We start from the raw sequence: 22,684 nt of genomic DNA, 5'->3' as shown, positions 1-22,684 counted from the left end.
CCGGCCACAGGGTCATGAAGGAACAGTGGAGAACCGGCCACAGGGTCATGAAGGACCAGTGGAGAACCGGCCACAGGGTCATGGAGGACCAGTGGAGAACCGGCCACAGGGTCATGAAGGACCAGTGGAGAACCGGCCACAGGGTCATGGAGGACCAGTGGAGAACCGGCCACAGGGTCATGGAGGACCAGTGGAGAACCGGCCACAGGGTCATGGAGGACCAGTGGAGAACCGGCCACAGGGTCATGGAAGACCAGTGGAGAACCGGCCACAGGGTCATGAAGGACCAGTGGAGAACCGGCCACAGGGTCATGGAGGACCAGTGGAGAACCGGCCACAGGGTCATGGAGGACCAGTGGAGAACCGGCCACAGGGTCATGGAGGACCAGTGGAGAACCGGCCACAGGGTCATGGAGGACCAGTGGAGAACCGGCCACAGGGTCATGGAGGACCAGTGGAGAACCGGCCACAGGGTCATGAAGTACCAGTGGAGAACCGGCCACAGGGTCATGAAGGACCAGTGGAGAACCGGCCACAGGGTCATGGAGGACCAGTGGAGAACCGGCCACAGGGTCATGAAGGAACAGTGGAGAACCGGCCACAGGGTCATGAAGTACCAGTGGAGAACCGGCCACAGGGTCATGGAGGACCAGTGGAGAACCGGCCACAGGGTCATGAAGTACCAGTGGAGAACCGGCCACAGGGTCATGGAGGACCAGTGGAGAACCGGCCACAGGGTCATGGAGGACCAGTGGAGAACCGGCCACAGGGTCATGGAGGACCAGTGGAGAACCGGCCACAGGGTCATGAAGTACCAGTGGAGAACCGGCCACAGGGTCATGAAGGACCAGTGGAGAACCGGCCACAGGGTCATGAAGGAACAGTGGAGAACCGGCCACAGGGTCATGGAGGACCAGTGGAGAACCGGCCACAGGGTCATGGAGGACCAGTGGAGAACCGGCCACAGGGTCATGGAGGACCAGTGGAGAACCGGCCACAGGGTCATGAAGGAACAGTGGAGAACCGGCCACAGGGTCATGGAGGACCAGTGGAGAACCGGCCACAGGGTCATGAAGGAACAGTGGAGAACCGGCCACAGGGTCATGGAGGACCAGTGGAGAACCGGCCACAGGGTCATGAAGGACCAGTGGAGAACCGGCCACAGGGTCATGGAGGACCAGTGGAGAACCGGCCACAGGGTCATGAAGGAACAGTGGAGAACCGGCCACAGGGTCATGAAGGAACAGTGGAGAACCGGCCACAGGGTCATGGAGGACCAGTGGAGAACCGGCCACAGGGTCATGAAGGAACAGTGGAGAACCGGCCACAGGGTCATGGAGGACCAGTGGAGAACCGGCCACAGGGTCATGAAGGAACAGTGGAGAACCGGCCACAGGGTCATGAAGGACCAGTGGAGAACCGGCCACAGGGTCATGAAGGACCAGTGGAGAATCGGCCACAGGGTCATGGAGGACCAGTGGAGAACCGGCCACAGGGTCATGGAGGACCAGTGGAGAACCGGCCACAGGGTCATGGAGGACCAGTGGAGAACCGGCCACAGGGTCATGGAGGACCAGTGGAGAACCGGCCACAGGGTCATGAAGGACCAGTGGAGAACCGGCCACAGGGTCATGAAGGACCAGCGGAGAACCGGCCACAGGGTCATGAAGGACCAGCGGAGAACCGGCCACAAGGTCATGAAGGACCAGTGGAGAACCGGCCACAGGGTCATGGAGGACCAGTGGAGAACCGGCCACAGGGTCATGGAGGACCAGTGGAGAACCGGCCACAGGGTCATGGAGGACCAGTGGAGAACCGGCCACAGGGTCATGAAGGACCAGTGGAGAACCGGCCACAGGGTCATGGAGGACCAGTGGAGAACCGGCCACAGGGTCATGGAGGACCAGTGGAGAACCGGCCACAGGGTCATGGAGGACCAGTGGAGAACCGGCCACAGGGTCATGAAGGACCAGTGGAGAACCTGCCACAGGGTCATGGAGGACCAGTGGAGAACCGGCCACAGGGTCATGGAGGACCAGTGGAGAACCGGCCACAGGGTCGTGAAGGACCAGTGGAGAACCGGCCACAGGGTCATGAAGGACCAGTGGAGAACCGGCCACAGGGTCATGGAGGACCAGTGGAGAACCGGCCACAGGGTCATGGAGGACCAGTGGAGAACCGGCCACAGGGTCATGAAGGACCAGTGGAGAACCGGCCACAGGGTCATGAAGGACCAGTGGAGAACCGGCCACAGGGTCATGGAGGACCAGTGGAGAACCGGCCACAGGGTCATGAAGGACCAGTGGAGAACCGGCCACAGGGTCATGAAGGACCAGTGGAGAACCGGCCACAGGGTCATGAAGGAACAGTGGAGAACCGGCCACAGGGTCATGAAGGACCAGTGGAGAACCGGCCACAGGGTCATGAAGGACCAGTGGAGAACCGGCCACAGGGTCATGAAGGACCAGTGGAGAACCGGCCACAGGGTCATGGAGGACCAGTGGAGAACCGGCCACAGGGTCATGGGCGGCCGAGGCTCATTGATGCCCGTGTGGTCCGATCAAACAGACGAGCTACTGGAGCTCAAACTGCTCAAGAAGTTAATGCTGGTTCTGATGGAAAGGGGTCAGAATACACAGAGCATCTCAGTTTGTTGTGTATGGGGCGGCACAGCCGCTGACCAGTGCCCATGCTGACCCCTGACCCCGCCCAAAGCACCAACAGTGGTCCGTGAGCATCAGAACTGGACCACCACAACGAGTTTGAGGCGTTGACTCGACCTCCAAATTCCCCAGATCTCAATCCAATCGAGCATCTGTGGGATGTGCTGAACAAACAAGTCCGATCCATGGAGGCCCCACCTCGCAACTTACAGGACTTAAAGGATCTGCTGCTAACATCTTGGTGCCAGATACCACAGCACACCTTCAGGGGTCTAGAGGAGTCCATGCCTCGACATTAGGATAATTATTTAATTAATTATTAGTCATAATGTTATGCCTGATCGGTGTATGAGACTGATGTATCAAATATGAAAAAAACAAAATATTTTGTCTAAAGGTTCAATAAACCATTTAATAAACCACGTTCCATTTCAAACAATTAGATTTTCTTTCTCTAACAGCGTTACTTTGACATATGTGTAAATTGCATCATAAAAATAAACTGAGAACATGTATGATCATGTTGATTTTTCTTATTCACAGAATTCAAAATTATTCACGAAGATAAATGTGTGCGTTAATTATAGGTGAGGTATGAAATACACAGGCTGAATTTTTCCAAGCACAATAACGAGAGAGAAAGAGGAAGAAAACAAGGTAGTGACAAAGTGAGGAGAGGGGCAGAAAACAGGAACCGCACTAATAGAGCCGCTTGCGTCCCCTGTGAGTCCCTCAGTGCCGCCCTGAGCAAATCCCATCCATCCATTCCACTTTCCCTCCGCCTGCATATTTCTCTGACTTGTTTTCTTGTGCCCGGACACTGTCGCTGCATTACAGCTCAGAGCCTGCACACCTCAGGGAGATCTCCTGGAGAAGGCTACAGGACCGCAGGAACACCCGCACCATTCAATACCATCAATGTATCCCATTTACTCACACCTTATAGCTTAAAAATGATATTTCAATGTTTTTCAGCCTTTTGAACATATTTAATATGTACTACAGTTCAAAAGTTTGGGGTCAGTATGAAGAAAATGAAAGAAATGCATGCATTATATTGATCAAAAGTGACAGTAAAGACATTTATAATGTTACAAAACACTTCTATTTAAAATATACGGAGCTCCAAAGGGACATGGTGATGGAAAATAAATATGAAATTATATGTCAATGCTTTTGCGTTCTCTTGGAAATGTTTTGCGTTGCCCCCCGAGAAACTTTGTGCAATTGGAATTAAACTTTTCATCCCATCTCATATAAGCTGAAAATACAGCTTTGATCACAGGAATAAATTACACTTTACTATGTATTCACATAGAACACTGTTTTATTCAATTATAATAATATATCAGATTTTTTTGTGTATTTTTGAATTAACACAAAGAAGTTATTTTATATGCACCAATAGGCCTATACAATGCATTGTGATATTTATCATTTAACTCTTTTTTTCCCTCATAAAATTAGAAATAATGGCCTCAACATGAATAAGATTGATATGCAAATATGGGTGGTCATTTCACTGATGATGATGATGATGATGATGATGATGATGATGATGATGATGATGATGATGATGATGATGATGATGATGATGGGTTTTGAGTTGCAAACATTACAGTCGCATACATCAAACTGGTTTATTCAAAAGAACAAAATCCCTGAAATCACATGCAAATTGTGAGCACAGAGACTTTTGTGTAGACTGTAAGTATTTAAAATGTTTAACTTTTTTAAATGTTTGATGTTTAATATGAATAAATAGCGCTCATAAACGGCCGTCAATGGCATTCTCAAGTGAAAAGAGTTGAGGCTTGGACCCAGAAACGGCATTCCTTACGTCACGACTTAACAAGCGGATACAATGCATTGTGATATTTATCATTTAACTCTTTTTTTCCACATAAAATGAGTAATAATGGCCTCATTATTAGGAATGATATGCAAATATGGGTGGTGTTATGTTAAAAAGGTCATTGCACCGATGATGATGGCCAAATGAGCAATTTAGTTTTAAAAAAAATTCTGAGTGACCGAAACAGGAGTTTTGAGTTGCAAACATTACAGTCGCATACATCAAACTGGTTTATTCAAAAGAGCAACATCCCTGAAATCACATGCAAATTACAGAGATTTGATGTGTTTTCATCTGAAGAAGATTGCGTTTGCAATATGTCCATTTCCTGTCAAATGTCTTTAAGATGTGTTTTGAAATCTGCTTTTTTTAAATACGTGCATCAGATATTTGTTGTTTTGAAGATGGGTTCCTTTTTAACAGACATATTAACAGTCTTTCCACACTATGACCTACCTAACACAGATACTCATTATGGTATTGCATGTATGAAAAAGAGAGACGTGGACCCTATTTGAGATCAGAAGAGAGAGAGAGAGAGAGAGAGAGAGAGAGAGAGAGAGAGTGGTGAGGACATACTTGTGGCAGGACAGTGGTGCTGTTGGGCTGGTGTGGACGCACACTGACACACGTCTGGACCGGCGTCACACTGCTTTTGTTGGGCTGTAGAGGTTGAGTGAGAGACTGCTGGCTGTTCAGGAGAGACAGACGCAACGCAGGGAGACTTTTCTGCAAACACAGGGTCAGTCCCAAAGTAAAACATCATGCATTATTGTTATTTTCTCCAATCACATATTTCAGTAATCCTCATTTGAACGCTTTTTAAACAAATGCATCCTGTGAAAACATGGATATTGTGTTTGATACTTTACATCCTTTAGCAGGGTTCTCCCCCTAGTGGGCTGTGTCATGTTTCATATTACTACATTTTCTGCACTACTTTATAATCAAGTTTTATCAAAACACATATTTTGGAAAGGTCTGAGATTCAAGGTTCAATATTTGGTGACTGTTTTTTGATAAAAGTGATAGAAATGTGACAGGAGAATGCGTCAAAAATAAATTCAATAGAATGCGGGCTATTTTTTGGTACAGCGCCTAAATATATTATATATTTATATTAGGGCTGTCAAAAGATTAATCGCGATTAATCGCATCCAAAATAAAAGTTTGTGTTTACATAATATATGTGTGTGTACTCTGTTAATTATTATTTATATATAAATACACACACATTCATGTATATATTTAAGAAATATTTGCATGTATATACTGTATATACATTTATATAATCTATAATATATATAAATATAAATGTTTTATATATAAAAAAAATTAATAAAAAAAAATCTTAAATATATACATGCTTGTGTGTGTATTTATATATAAATAATAATTAACAGAGTACACACACATATATTATATAAACACAAACTTTTATTTTGGATGTGATTAATCACGATTAATCTTTTGAGAGCCCTAATTTATATATATACATTATATATTTATAAATTATATATTTTGTATATAAAATAAAATAAAAAGTTTAGTACAGTAAGTTTGCTTTACAGTATTTAAACTTTTTTTACACAAGTGTTTTCACTTCTGTCTTCTTTAACCCTCTGGTCCTCTTTGTTTAGAGGTCACACTTGGCTCCTTCCTGAAGCCTTGAAATGTAAATCAATATATTTTTGTTTAATAATATTTTTTGATTATTATTTAGAATTTTATTAGGGTATTTTATGATACAATGCAATATTTATAAAATTTTAATGAGCTATTTTCCCCATAGAAAATAATTTTTAAAAGATTTCTAATATTTTTCAATTTTTTTAAAATTATTTTTAAAGGGTAACTAAACCCCAGTTCAGAGCTTAACTCCACCCACTGGCAATATTTGAAAAATGCTGGAAAAGCGGAGACAGAGGGGATGAACCGAGGGCGGGGCTGAGCGGAGGGCGTGCACCTGAGACCCGCAGTGACGGATTGATTGACAGCTGTCAGACTCGCGAGTCGCAAAGATGGAGAATGACTGGAGTGACGCCAGTAGCTTTGCAACAGAGCGGTCATTTCTCCTACCTTCACCTGAAGTGGAGGAGGGTGAATTGTCTGTAGACACAGACCCAGAGCCTTATCAATTCAAGCTGCTGACTCAAACTGCGTTAACTCCCAATGCAGACGATGCTAGCGAAGCAGTAGCGCAAGAGAGAATGAACAGCATGTTACAGAATTGTTGTTCTTTACCACGGCAATCACTTGCGTGTCAGGGTTTGAAAGTGCGTCTCATGTATGATCTGAGCCTGACGTGTACTGACAACTGCATTATTTAACCACATTTTCTTCATTACAATGTTAAAGCAAGTGACAAGTAAGTTTCATTCATAATGTTTCTACTTCATGGAACATGAGAGTCATTACTGGAGTGAAGCCGTTCTCATCATGTGATTGGGGGAAATATTTCTGAGGGCGTGGTGAGCTCGTGCCAGGGGCGTGGCTAGTGAGCCGTTGGAAGAGCCATCATACGTCACGATGACCTACAACATCCAGGCAGCCCTTCCAGAAAAAAGCGGCTTTTTTTGTGATTGTTGCGGGCAAAAATCCTTGATTATGCGGCACGTTTTCTTAAAAAATGCGATGGAAGATGCGATAAAATTGCGGGAACTTGCAAAAACTGTGGTTTGATGAAAAAAAGCACTACATCACAGAAAGTGCTGGGAATATTTAAGTTCTCATCTTGTTTTATTGAAGACCTTAATAAACACATGGCTCAAATTTACAAAACATTGAGTCAAACAAGTTCTGTAGCTTTACAATAGGAATATGCTACAACTTCTGAAAAAATTAATAAATAACTTCCTGTTTTACAGAGGTAGCTACAAAACAGACAAATTTGAGTGCTTCCAATGCACAAAGTGCAATCTCTTAAAGGGTTAGTTCACCCAAAATTCTGTCATTAATGACTTCCCCTCATGTTGTTGGACACCCGTCAGACCTCCGTTCATCTTCAGACACAAATGAAGATATTTTAGTTGAAATCTGATGGCTCTGAAAGGCCTCCATTGGCACAATGTGCTTTACACTCTCAAGACTCATAAAAGCTACTAAAGACGTCGTTACAAAGTCCATCTCACTACAGCGGCTCTACAATAACTTTATGAAGCAACGAGAATAGTTTTTGTGCGCAAAAAAAACCTAAATAACGACTTAAATAATGATGCCGATTTCAAAAAACAGCATCACGAAGCTTCGAAGCGTTATGAATCAATGAGTCGAATCATGATACGGATTGCGTGTCAAGCTGCTGAAATACGTGACTTTGGCGATCCAAACCGCTGAATCGACTCACTGATTCATAACGCTCCAAACCGTTGAATCGACTCACTGATTCATAACGCTCCAAACCGTTGAATCGACTCACTGATTCATAACGCTTCAAACTGCTGAATCGACTCGCTGATTCATAACGCTCCAAACCGCTGAATCGACTCACTGATTCATAACGCTTCAAACTGCTGAATCGACTCACTGATTCACAACACTTCGAAGCTTCATGATGCTGTGTTTTTAAATCGTTCAACACACCGGGAAACTGCTTTGCTTTGGTCTTTTGCTGTTATTTTTGTTGGCAAATGGGAATTTGCGAGCTTCATCATGGTTTCACCGATATCTATGGTTTCACCACAGGGTTTGCAGCTTTCCGATGACGTTCACGTCAGATAATTACGTCACTTCAAAACGTTCCCATGGCATTAGGGGGAAATTGCGGCTCTTGTGTGAAGTAAACAAACTTTTTTCAACTTTCTGCTAATATATATGACTTTTTTGCAACGAAAATGCGGGGATGATGAAATCCTGCTAGCCCCACATATTTTGCACGCGGAAACAGGTAATTTAAGCGGCGAAAGTGCGGCGTATTTGAAAAAATGCGGCCCCCGCATAAATATACGAACTTTGGCTGATTATGCATTAAATCATGCGATCGCATAATCACGTTTTTCTGGGGGGACTGAATAGGAAAATTCAGTTGCAGTAGCCACCGTTCAACCTTAAGAGGGCAGCACTCAGACGGTTTTACACCATATATTGTAGAATTAAAACACTTTATACCCAAATGTCAAAACTCGAATCAATGAACAGCATTAATAAAGCCCCAGTCTTGCAGATCATTAACTAAAAAAAGTTGGTTTTGGATTTAGTTACCCTTTAAAGTAAAGTAATATTCCATGTTAAGGCATTTAAAATAAAATGTTTGTGTTAATTTTTCACCCGTGACATTTTAGAGTGTCACTCCCTTCATTCCTATGCACTTTTTTACCACCAAAAGATTCCTATTTTTTCATATTTCCCATTCATATTTCTATGCCAGTCATTTTTGACCGCGTTGGAGCCAAGTGTGACTTTTTCCCCCCGTCCCTTTAACATATCCGAATCATGTCCATGATTTTTTGTGTGTTCGCATAGCTAATGCGACAAAACTCAGCAAGTGTCATCCCTTTCCAATTACGCAAAAAACGAGGCCCAGAGGGTTAAAAAGTGACTGACCTTTAGGGCTGTAATCCAAAGCATTCATGATTTACACACATTTAAGATTGTATATTATATTATAATATATATATACATGCAAATATTTCTTAAATATATAAATGTATGCGTGTGTATTCAAATATACATACAGTAATAATTTTACACAGCACACAAACATATATTTTGTAAACAAACTTTTATTTTGGATGTGATTAATCACGATTAATCGTTTGACAGCACTACAATAAAGTTATTATTTTAATCTGCACACTTCTGTACACAAATATGTCTATGAAAGTACTATTGATATTGTCATTTGAAAGCTTTTGCACATTTCTATTCGTGCTGCTTTGGAAATATTCAAAAAAATGAACTTCTGATATAATTTTGCAAATATTAACTTTTTTTCCCCTCTGGAATAACGTGCACTGATGAATCATTCACAATAACCATTGATTAAACGTGTAATTCCACTTCTGTTTTTTAGAATGTAAAGTTCTGTGTGTGTGAGAACTGTCTTTTTTCTCATAGAGGCCGACAAAGATCATCAACCTCAGTAATCAGAGACATCTCCCTGAGGTCCCCGCGAGGACACCGCAGGCTGCTGATGTCTATTTCTGGAGGATTTTGACGTAAGCCAGCTAACGTCGCATGACAGCACGGCCGCATTAGCGTGCCAGCTCGGACGGGGCAAGATGTGACACGTATTGTGCCTGGCTGGACACGCCTGCCGGCTACTGACCGCGAGGAACGCAAGCCGTGTGTGTGTTCACGTACCTTCAGGAAGGGGACCAGGTAAGGCTGCGGAGACGACTTGAGCTCGGACTGGAGCCGGCTGGTGAACTCCTCCGGATCGATCTTTGCATCCTGAGAGGAGCGACAGCAGATTCAGCTGGATTTGAACGTGTACAGCGAAAAAACATGCAAACTACAGGAAGAGGAGATGATTAGTGCAGGATGAAAACCATTGAGTCAAATTTACGGAAGCTTGTTTCCGCCACAGAATAATAAATAAAAAAAAGGTAAGTCAGAATTGCGAGATATAAAGTCGGAATTTTGAGATATAAAGTCGAAATTTAGAGATATAAAGTCGGAATTTTGAGATATTGAGTCGGAATTGTAAGATATTAAGTCAGAATTGCGAGATATAAAGTCAGAATTTAGAGATATAAAGTCGGAATTTTGAGATATAAAGTCGGAATTTTGAGATATAAAGTCGGAATTTTGAGATATAAAGTCGGAATTTAGAGATATAAAATCAGAATTGTGAGACATTAAGTCAGAAACTCAGAATTGTAAGATATTAGTTCAGAATTGCAAGATATAAAGTCAGAATTGTGAGATATAAAGTCGGAATTGTAAGATATTAAGTCAGAATTGCGAGACGTAAAGTCAGAATTGTGAGATATAAAGTCAGAGTTGATATAAAGTCATAGTTGTGAGATATAAAGTCATAGTTGTGAGATATAAAGTCATAGTTGTGAGATATAAAGTCAGAGTTGATATAAAGTCAGAGTTGTGAGATATAAAGTCAGAGTTGATATAAAGTCAGAGTTGTGAGATATAAAGTCAGAGTTGATATAAAGTCAGAGTTGTGAGATATAAAGTCAGAGTTGATATAAAGTCATAGTTGTGAGATATAAAGTCAGAGTTGATATAAAGTCAGAGTTGTGAGATATAAAGTCAGAGTTGATATAAAGTCAGAGTTGTGAGATATAAAGTCAGAGTTGTGAGATATAAAGTCAGAGTTGTGAGATATTAAGTCAGAATTGTGTGATATAAAGTCAGAATTGTGAGATATAAAGTCAGAGTTGATATAAAGTCATAGTTGTGAGATATAAAGTCAGAGTTGTGAGATATAAAGTCAGAGTTGATATAAAGTCATAGTTGTGAGATATAAAGTCAGAGTTGTGAGATATAAAGTCAGAGTTGATATAAAGTCAGAGTTGTGAGATATAAAGTCAGAGTTGATATAAAGTCAGAGTTGTGTGATATAAAGTCAGAGTTGATATAAAGTCAGAGTTGTGAGATATAAAGTCAGAGTTGATATAAAGTCAGAGTTGTGAGATATAAAATCAGAGTTGATATAAAGTCAGAGTTGTGAGATATAAAGTCAGAATTGTGAGATATAAAGTCGGAATTGTGAGATATAAAGTCAGAATTGTGAGATATAAAGTCAGAATTTATATAAAGTCAGAGTTGGGAGATATAAAGTCAGAGTTGATATAAAGTCAGAGTTGTGAGATATAAAATCAGAGTTGATATAAAGTCAGAGTTGTGAGATATAAAATCAGAGTTGATATAAAGTCAGAGTTGTGAGATATAAAGTCAGAATTGTGAGATATAAAGTCGGAATTGTAAGATATTAAGTCAGAATTGCGAGATGTAAAGTCAGAATTGTGAGATATAAAGTCAGAGTTGATATAAAGTCATAGTTGTGAGATATAAAGTCAGAGTTGTGAGATATAAAGTCAGAGTTGATATAAAGTCAGAGTTGTGAGATATAAAGTCAGAGTTGATATAAAGTCAGAGTTGTGAGATATAAAGTCAGAGTTGTGAGATATAAAGTCAGAGTTGTGAGATATAAAGTCAGAATTGTGTGATATAAAGTCAGAATTGTGAGATATAAAGTCAGAGTTGTGAGATATAAAGTCAGAGTTGATATAAAGTCATAGTTGTGAGATATAAAGTCAGAGTTGTGAGATATAAAGTCAGAGTTGATATAAAGTCAGAGTTGTGAGATATAAAGTCAGAGTTGATATAAAGTCAGAGTTGTGTGATATAAAGTCAGAGTTGATATAAAGTCAGAGTTGTGAGATATAAAGTCAGAGTTGATATAAAGTCAGAGTTGTGAGATATAAAATCAGAGTTGATATAAAGTCAGAGTTGTGAGATATAAAGTCAGAATTGTGAGATATAAAGTCGGAATTGTGAGATATAAAGTCAGAATTGTGAGATATAAAGTCAGAATTTATATAAAGTCAGAGTTGGGAGATATAAAGTCAGAGTTGATATAAAGTCAGAGTTGTGAGATATAAAATCAGAGTTGATATAAAGTCAGAGTTGTGAGATATAAAATCAGAGTTGATATAAAGTCAGAGTTGTGAGATATTAAGTCAGAATTGCGAGATGTAAAGTCAGAATTGTGAGATATAAAGTCAGAGTTGATATAAAGTCATAGTTGTGAGATATAAAGTCAGAGTTGTGAGATATAAAGTCAGAGTTGATATAAAGTCATAGTTGTGAGATATAAAGTCAGAGTTGTGAGATATAAAGTCAGAGTTGATATAAAGTCAGAGTTGTGAGATATAAAGTCAGAGTTGATATAAAGTCAGAGTTGTGAGATATAAAGTCAGAGTTGATATAAAGTCAGAGTTGTGAGATAAAAAGTCAGAATTGTGTGATATAAAGTCAGAATTGTGAGATATAAAGTCAGAGTTGTGAGATATAAAGTCAGAGTTGATATAAAGTCATAGTTGTGAGATATAAAGTCAGAGTTGTGAGATATAAAGTCAGAGTTGATATAAAGTCAGAGTTGTGAGATATAAAGTCAGAGTTGATATAAAGTCAGAGTTGTGTGATATAAAGTCAGAGTTGATATAAAGTCAGAGTTGTGAGATATAAAGTCAGAGTTGATATAAAGTCAGAGTTGTGAGATATAAAATCAGAGTTGATATAAAGTCAGAGTTGTGAGATATAAAGTCAGAATTGTGAGATATAAAGTCGGAATTGTGAGATATAAAGTCAGAATTGTGAGATATAAAGTCAGAATTTATATAAAGTCAGAGTTGTGAGATATAAAGTCAGAGTTGATATAAAGTCAGAGTTGTGAGATATAAAATCAGAGTTGATATAAAGTCAGAGTTGTGAGATATAAAATCAGAGTTGATATAAAGTCAGAGTTGTGAGATATAAAGTCAGAATTGTGAGATATAAAGTCGGAATTGTGAGATATAAAGTCAGAATTGTGAGATATAAAGTCAGAATTTATATAAAGTCAGAGTTGTGAGATATAAAGTCAGAGTTGATATAAAGTCAGAGTTGTGAGATATAAAATCAGAGTTGATATAAAGTCAGAGTTGTGAGATATAAAGTCAGAATTGTGAGATATAAAGTCGGAATTGTGAGATATAAAGTCAGAATTGTGAGATATAAAGTCAGAATTTATATAAAGTCAGAGTTGTGAGATATAAAGTCAGATTTGATATAAAGTCAGAGTTGTGAGATATAAAATCAGAGTTGATATAAAGTCAGAGTTGTGAGATATAAAATCAGAGTTGATATAAAGTCAGAGTTGTGAGATATAAAGTCAGAAATGTGAGATATAAAGTCAGAATTGTGAGATATAAAGTCAGAGTTGATATAAAGTCAGAGTTGTGAGATATAAAGTCAGAGTTGTGAGATATAAAGTCAGAGTTGTGAGATATAAAGTCAGAGTTGTGAGATATAAAGTCAGAATTGTGTGATATAAAGTCAGAATTGTGAGATATAAAGTCAGAGTTGTGAGATATAAAGTCAGAGTTGATATAAAGTCAGAGTTGTGAGATATAAAGTCAGAGTTGTGAGATATAAAGTCAGAGTTGTGAGATATAAAGTCAGAGTTGTGAGATATAAAGTCAGAGTTGTGAGATATAAAGTCAGAATTGTGTGATATAAAGTCAGAATTGTGAGATATAAAGTCAGAGTTGATATAAAGTCAGAGTTGATATAAAGTCAGAGTTGTGAGATATAAAGTCAGAGTTGATATAAAGTCATAGTTGTGAGATATAAAGTCAGAGTTGTGAGATATAAAGTCAGAGTTGATATAAAGTCAGAGTTGTGAGATATAAAGTCAGAGTTGATATAAAGTCAGAGTTGTGTGATATAAAGTCAGAGTTGATATAAAGTCAGAGTTGTGAGATATAAAGTCAGAGTTGATATAAAGTCAGAGTTGTGAGATATAAAATCAGAGTTGATATAAAGTCAGAGTTGTGAGATATAAAGTCAGAATTGTGAGATATAAAGTCGGAATTGTGAGATATAAAGTCAGAATTGTGAGATATAAAGTCAGAATTTATATAAAGTCAGAGTTGTGAGATATAAAGTCAGAGTTGATATAAAGTCAGAGTTGTGAGATATAAAATCAGAGTTGATATAAAGTCAGAGTTGTGAGATATAAAATCAGAGTTGATATAAAGTCAGAGTTGTGAGATATAAAGTCAGAATTGTGAGATATAAAGTCAGAGTTGATATAAATTCAGAGTTGTGAGATATAAAGTCAGAGTTGTGAGATATAAAGTCAGAATTGTGAGATATAAAGTCAGAATTGTGTGATATAAAGTCAGAATTTATATAAAGTCAGAGTTGTGAGATATAAAGTCAGAGTTGATATAAAGTCAGAGTTGTGAGATATAAAATCAGAGTTGATATAAAGTCAGAGTTGTGAGATATAAAATCAGAGTTGATATAAAGTCAGAGTTGTGAGATATAAAGTCAGAATTGTGAGATATAAAGTCAGAATTGTGAGATATAAAATCAGAGTTGATATAAAGTCAGAGTTGTGAGATATAAAGTCAGAATTGTGAGATATAAAGTCAGAATTGTGAGACATAAAGTCAGAATTGTGAGATATAAAGTCAGAATTGTGAGATATAAAGTCAGAGTTGTGAGATATAAAATCAGAGTTGATATAAAGTCAGAGTTGTGAGATATAAAATCAGAGTTGATATAAAGTCAGAGTTGTGAGATATAAAGTCAGAATTGTGAGATATAAAGTCAGAATTGTGAGATATAAAATCAGAGTTGATATAAAGTCAGAGTTGTGAGATATAAAGTCAGAATTGTGAGATATAAAGTCAGAATTGTGAGACAAAGTCAGAATTGTGAGATATAAAGTCAGAATTGTGTGATATAAAGTCAGAATTTATATAAAGTCAGAGTTGTGAGATATAAAGTCAGAGATGATATAAAGTCAGAGTTGTGAGATATAAAGTCAGAATTGTGAGATATAAAGTCAGAATTGTGAGATATAAAGTCAGAATTGTGAGATATAAAGTCAGAGTTGATATAAAGTCAGAGTTGTGAGATATAAAGTCAGAATTGTGAGATATAAAGTCAGAGTTGTGAGATATAAAGTCAGAGTTGATATAAAGTCAGAGTTGTGAGATATAAAGTCAGAATTGTGTGATATAAAGTCAGAGTTGATATAAAGTCAGAGTTGTGAGATATAAAGTCAGAGTTGTGAGATATAAAGTCAGAGTTGTGAGATATAAAGTCAGAAGTGATATAAAGTCAGAGTTGTGAGATATAAAGTCAGAGTTGTGAGATATAAAGTCAGAATTGATATAAAGTCAGAGTTGTGAGATATAAAGTCAGAGTTGTGAGATATAAAGTCAGAATTGATATAAAGTCAGAATTGTGTGATATAAAGTCAGAATTTATATAAAGTCAGAGTTGTGAGATATAAAGTCAGAGTTGATATAAAGTCAGAGTTGTGAGATATAAAATCAGAGTTGATATAAAGTCAGAGTTGTGAGATATAAAATCAGAGTTGATATAAAGTCAGAGTTGTGAGATATAAAGTCAGAATTGTGAGATATAAAGTCAGAATTGTGAGATATAAAATCAGAGTTGATATAAAGTCAGAGTTGTGAGATATAAAGTCAGAATTGTGAGATATAAAGTCAGAATTGTGAGACATAAAGTCAGAATTGTGAGATATAAAGTCAGAATTGTGAGATATAAAGTCAGAGTTGTGAGATATAAAATCAGAGTTGATATAAAGTCAGAGTTGTGAGATATAAAGTCAGAATTGTGAGATATAAAGTCAGAATTGTGAGATATAAAATCAGAGTTGATATAAAGTCAGAGTTGTGAGATATAAAGTCAGAATTGTGAGATATAAAGTCAGAATTGTGAGACATAAAGTCAGAATTGTGAGATATAAAGTCAGAATTGTGTGATATAAAGTCAGAATTTTTATAAAGTCAGAGTTGTGAGATATAAAGTCAGAGATGATATAAAGTCAGAGTTGTGAGATATAAAGTCAGAATTGTGAGATATAAAGTCAGAATTGTGAGATATAAAGTCAGAATTGTGAGATATAAAGTCAGAGTTGATATAAAGTCAGAGTTGTGAGATATAAAGTCAGAGTTGTGAGATATAAAGTCAGAATTGTGAGATATAAAGTCAGAGTTGTGAGATATAAAGTCAGAATTGTGTGATATAAAGTCAGAATTGTGAGATATAAAGTCAGAGTTGTGAGATATAAAGTCAGAGTTGTGTGATATAAAGTCAGAGTTGTGAGATATAAAGTCAGAGTTGTGAGATATAAAGTCAGAATTGTGAGATATAAAGTCAGAGTTGTGAGATATAAAGTCAGAGTTGATATAAAGTCAGAGATGTGAGATATAAAGTCAGAGTTGTGAGATATAAACACAATTATCTTTTAAAATACGGAAAAAGCGGAAACAAGCTTCCATACAAATGTCATGTTCAAAGCAGGGATTATATTGGGGCTCTTCTCAAACATGAGAAGAAAAAAGCTGAAGTTTCTGGAGCAGAACGGGCACACCTACCAGCAAATCCTGCACCAGCGCCTTCACGTTTCGGGACGTCCCTGGGGAAGGGGAATTATGGGATGCCAACTTGATCAGCGTCGCCAAGAAGTTCTTGCACTTCTTCACGTTCTCCTGCATCTCCTGACGAGCAGAGTGAGAGTTCATTAGTTTTAAAGACATGTCGAACGGTGCGCTTTGAATTAGACGCGCCTCACATCACGGGCCGAGCTGAAATGTGTGTCTCCTTGATTTGGACGGCTGCTCGTGTTACGAAACAGTTTATCCGGTTCTGACTCACACTGTTGTGCTTTTGTTGCCATAATCAGCGATCGACGCTCACGGGTAAACAAAGTATTTTAAAGAAATCCTCTAAATTCCATTTAAATGCTACAAAACTGTCAATCATTTGAGGTTAGAGAATGTGTCAATCAAAAGTCTTTTTTAAGGCTGGTGGCGTGTTACACACGGACTGATCATCTTCCTGATGTCAACACTCAAATAATACATCTCATCAAAACATTTCCAGATCACACTTCACCACAAATGAAGCGGATTTTATGTTTTTGTTGCATTATTCTTGATTAAATGTGATTATTTGATATAAATTACAGTCAGCATAAATGCATAAAGGCAGTACAACAAACACTAACTATCATGAGGCATCAATATTTTAGCATTTAAATGATGTATTAGTATTTTTGACACATTATGAATGAATAATTTAATTATTAATATGCATATTAAAAATGTTTTTTAATGTTTGCAGTGAAGTAACGAGAATTTGGGAGGGAAATGCCAAGAATTTAAAATAATAAAAATTATGTTGCCATGCAAAACATATTAATAAGCTTAATGCAATAAATCTTGCACCATAATGCACATTTTTATATAATTTCTTATATTCCTTTTGTTTTTGGGGTTAAATATGTTAGTGAGATTCACCTGGATATACTGTTTAAAAGTTTGGGGTCAGCATCATATTTTTTTCTAAATAAAATTAACACTTTTATTCATCAACTATGCACTAAATTGATCAAAAGTGACAGTAAAGACATTAATAATTTTACTAAAGCTTTACATTTTAAAAACATGTGGTTCATTTGAGCTTTCTATTCATCAAATAATCCTGAAAAATAGAATGTATCACAGTTTTCACAAAAATATGACTGTTTTCAACATTGATAATAATCATAGATGTTTCTTGAGCAGCAAATCATCATATTAGAATGATTTCTGAAGGATCATGTGACACTGAAGACTGGAGTAATGATGATAAATTCAGCTTTGATCACAGGATATAAATTACACTTTACTATATATTCACATAGAAAACATCTGTTTTATATTTTAAAAATATGTCACTATTTTTACTGTATTTTTGATCAAATAAATGGAGCGTTGATGAGCAGAAGAGACGCTTTCAAAAATATTAAAAAATCTTACAGGCCCAAACTTTTGAAGGGTAGTGTATATGTGTGTATGTGAACATGGTGCATGCAGATGATAGTCTGACTGTGTGAACTTCCAGATGTGTTACCCTGGTGTCTGCTGGCAGCTGTGTGTGTGCGTGTGTGTGCGTGTGTGTGCGTGTGTGTGTGTGTGTGTGTGTGTGTGTGTGTGTGTGTGTGTGTGTGTGTGTGTGTGTGTGTGTGTGTGTGTGTGTGTGTGGTTTGCGTGGCGCTTAACCAAGTCCTGACAGTTAACCAGGGATCCTAGAGGGGTCCAACAGTCACTCAGTTGAGCTGGGAAAAAGATAAAGAGAGAGAGAATCTTCGATACGGGAGGGCACACAGACCTGGGAGACAACCGGAGCTCCAGGGGCCGGGGCGGCTGCGCTCTGCGGGGCCAGTGGCATCTGAGTGAGGGGCCCCTGGGGGCCCAAGGCCGGCTGGACCTGCTGGGGAGCTGTCACTGCCACGGCGGCTGCCACGGGGGCCTTCTAGAGGAGGAAGGAGCAGAGACACAGAGATAAACACAAGCTGACGTCTGCCTGCCAGCAAGGCCACAGAGAACAGGAGAGACGGCCACAGCGCGCCCTGTCACATCGCGTGTCCCGAGAGAGCGCAGGACGACAGGAGCGAAGAGAGAGAGAGAGAGAGAGACGGGTGGAGGAGGAGAAGAACTCGGACCACGTGATCGCTGCACCTGACAACTCAAACTTCTTTGTCTTTAGACTTTGGCATCTATGATTCCAAGAAGAATCCACAGAACCTTTAAATCGCACCAAAAGGTTCTGCACACTAAATGCTTCTTTTAGGAACTGTTCACTGGAAGGTTATTTTGCGGAACCGAAAATGGTTCTGCCTTTATTTGTAAGAGAGTATGAAACGAAATCTAATAAATCAAGACTTTATAGCTAAGCACAGGAGGGCAGGAGTAGATTTACAAGCACAGACTCCAAACACATTGATTTAAATCAGATTGTAAAGCAGATAGTTCTGGTTCTGATCCAGCTGTGCTAAAATCACACAATAACACCCATAACGCTTATTTTACATGTTAGGACTAGCTCTATTAGCCCAGCGGTTCTCAACCTTTTTGACCGAGATATTTCTGCTGTGATGACAAAGCTGCTCATTTTCAAACTTTTTTATTTATAGAAACTATAGCAGTGGCGATATATTTAAATAATAAAATAAAATCATTATAAAAGAATCAAATTATATAATTCTGAATGTGCTTTACTCTTTTTATTAGCACTTAATTCACATGACACTTCATTCATAATTACGTTTTTCATGTTTTTAAAATGATTTCTTACTGAAATAGCAATTTCTACCCGATAAAATAGTTAGAAAAATGTATATTTTATTAATTTCAGCTCTAAAAATCACGCTTTTAAAAATCCCTCATATATTCAATGTTTATGTCACTTTAATAGAGTGACACTCACACACTCAAAAAAATGACTTGTTCAATTTACGTAAAAACGCAGCGTCAAGTGGTTCCACGCAACTATATTGAGTAATTTTTACAAATAACAATTTAGTTATATGGACAAAAGAAATTCAAGTAAAGCTGATCAAATGTCTTTGAGTAAATACAAACGATTTGAATGGGTCACTGTTACATAATATTTATATGCGCAGTTTACTTTATAATGTTATGTTAAATGTATAAAAGTTTATTAATATGTAAGGTGAACACATTTATCGATTTAATTTAATTTATTTAATACAAAATGCAAAAATGACTCATTGGACAAACTCAAATTAATTGAGGGCAGGAATTACATCCAATAAATGTGTGTATAAGAGTGTCCACAGCCTAAACACAGTAACCACTCTTCTGCATAATGGTAAGCACAAATGACAGAAACTCCTCTAAATGTTTCTGTCCAACATAACTGAACATTAAACACTAACATAAACTAAAAACATCTTTCCTTTTACTGAAAAACACATAAAATAACGCTTTAATCCCTAAATTTACTCTCCTAATGCAGTCCCTTGCGAAGCATGCTGGGAACTACAGATCCACTGTGCAGTTTGTTCGTTTCACTCAGCAATGTTAAGTTTACCGAACAAGCACTTATTCCGTAAAGCTGACAATACTAATTTCTAGTAGAAACAACTCAGTAAATGTAAGTTCATGTAGTTAGATGAGTTTTTTAAGTAATGTGAACAAAGATGATTTGAGTGCAAATAACAATAGTGAAAGTTCATTTTTTTGAGTGCAGTTGTTGAATAAAAAATATAATGTCAGCTTGCATCTTGATTTTAAGCTGTTTTAGTCTTATTTTATCTCTTGAAGTCATCTTGACATTCCCTTTGGATGTTTGCTGAGCCAAAATTGTTATCTTCTAAATTTGTGACAATATTCTTAAAGCTACACTGTGTGATATTTTCCCCCATCTAGTGGTGAAAAGGTATATGACCATCCAGTGAATATTAGTTTCTCTTCCTCTCAATTCCGATTTCGTTTTAACTCCTACGGTGGCCGATTTAGTCCAAGATTAACATGGCTTCCAGTTCGACCTCGTCCACATTCGACACGGTGCCATCGAGTGTTAAAACACGAAAGGCGAAGCTTGAATTTACGGGTATGTCCCTCTTTGGCTAATGTACTTTCAAGATGGAGGAGCAACATGGCGACCCGCATTCGAACCCCTCACCCGTATGTATTTTCAATGGCATATTATAAACTTACGAGAATACTTTATTACTTGAAAGAAGTAAATATACATTAATGAGCACATATATTTTTGAAAGAACTAAGTGTTTTTAGCTAAGAATAAACTAAAAAAGTTACACAGTGTAGCTTTAAATTGATTTAAAAAAACTCCTCTGAGACTCAGGGCCCTATTTTAACGATCTGAAACGCAAGTGTCAAAACGCGAGGCGCAAGTAACTTTGTGGGCGGGTCTCGGCGCTGTTGCTATTTTCCCGGCGGGATAAATGGCTCTTGCGCCCGGCGCAAATCTAAAATGGGTTGGTCTGAAGTAGCTTCATTATTCATAGGTGTGGTTTGGGCGTAACGTGAATAAACCAATCCGAGCGTCATCCAACATTCCCTTTAAAAGCAGGTGCGCAAGTTCCATTATGGATTGCTATTATTATGGCGTATTTACCAGGCGCACGCCAGGAGCGGTTCACAGCCGAGGAGACTGATGTACTTGTAAGAGCAGTGAAAGACAGAGAAGTGAAGTTGTAATGTTGTACATTATGGTAAAGGTGATTTCACAGTCTTTTTTTTTTCAGTCTTTCAGTTTTTTCAGTTTTTCAGTCGATTTTTGTTCCTGGTTCTTGACGGACAAACCAATTTGTCAGATGTCCTTATATACATATATGTCTTGCCACTATTGGGAAAACAGGTCTTATCCTTAATTATTACAATTAGCCTGAATCATTTGTAAGCTAGATTTATGCCTATTTTTTCACATCTTCGTGGCACACCACAATGATTTCCGTCATATGACGGATGAAGATGAAGATATCTCATGTGTTAATATTTTTTTAGTGTAACAATTTATGATTTGCAAAAATAACTTGCATCTGTGTAGATTACATGAGCAAAGTGTATGCGCGTTGTGCACGCTATCAGGGCCGGCCCTGGCCAATTTGCTGCCCTAGGCAAGATTTTACTTGGTGCCCCTTGTATCAAGGTTTAGCACTAAATGTTATCAGTCTAAGTTGCGGAAACACTGGTACTGTTTTATTTTTTTAATGCATTGATGTTTTTAAATTTTTACTGTTGTTGTTTTATATGATGTCCAGTCCATTCTACCCCATCATTATGTTCATGATATTATTACTATTTAATTTTTTTAAAAGGCTGGTGATAGTTAAACTATACAAAAATAGCACCTACGCCACATAACAGCCTAAACACAAAAAACTATTGAGAACTAGCAAAAGTGTTTGTTTTCCAGTAGATGGCAGCAAACTTCCACTAATATGCACATTCATGTTTTCACCATGAATTAAACTGAGAAATTTAGATATTTAATGTGAAATTTACATAAAATGTTGCTATTTTAAATAAACCTGTATATAAATATCATTACTAATTTCGGCAAATACATTTTAAAATGTCCATATGTCCAAATAAAGCGCGATAAAACTGCACAGCTGTAGAGTAAGTGCAGTTTAAAAAAACAGATATGATTTTTTTTTTTTTTTGACAAAATACACTGTCTGTGGCCACTGGAGAACCCAGAACAGCTGTTTGCATATAGTTTAAGGTAAAACTGGAATTAATTAGCGTACATTAGTATTTTACTACTATGCTTAAATAAACTGTTCATTCATTACATCACTTTACCTCTGTCTTTACACTGCAAAAATGCTCTTCTTCTTTAGTAATTTTTTCTTGTGTCCAGTCCAAACATCAAAAAATTCTTAAATAAAGATGTATTTACTAGTAAAATAACATAAGATAATTTTTTCCTTATTTTCTGGGGGAAAAAATCAAAATGTAGTGAGTTTTAGCTTAAAACTAGCACAATTATCTGTCAAATGGGGCGAGAAAAATGATCTTATTTCTGTTTGGGACAGAAACAAGATTTCAATCAGAAACAAGATTATTTTTCTCACCTCATTGGCAGATAATTTAGCTTGTTTTAAGCATAAACTCACTTAAGAAAAATATAATTTTACTTATCT

The 22,684-nt window shown here is 38.0% G+C and overlaps 1 protein-coding gene across 2 annotated transcripts in view; it reads right to left on the bottom strand.

Moving 5' to 3' along the window:
• Positions 1-22,684, bottom strand: part of LOC307131847 (transcription initiation factor TFIID subunit 4) — a 168,359-nt gene that overhangs the window by 123,195 nt on the left and 22,480 nt on the right. For both annotated transcript variants that reach the window (XM_079825820.1, XM_079825821.1), the window contains 4 exons: positions 18,376-18,519; positions 16,599-16,721; positions 9,820-9,909; positions 5,098-5,247 (listed from right to left, as the gene is read on the bottom strand). In XM_079825820.1, coding sequence (XP_079681946.1) covers positions 5,098-5,247; positions 9,820-9,909; positions 16,599-16,721; positions 18,376-18,519 — 507 coding nt within the window. The remainder of the gene's footprint in view (positions 1-5,097; positions 5,248-9,819; positions 9,910-16,598; positions 16,722-18,375; positions 18,520-22,684) is intronic.

The sequence above is a fragment of the Gobio gobio genome (genome assembly GCF_949357685.1).
Source record: "Gobio gobio genome assembly, chromosome: 9".
Taxonomy (NCBI): Eukaryota; Metazoa; Chordata; class Actinopteri; order Cypriniformes; family Gobionidae; genus Gobio; species Gobio gobio.
The sequence above is the reverse complement of the archived record's forward strand: the minus strand, read 5'-3'. Positions and strand labels throughout refer to the sequence as shown.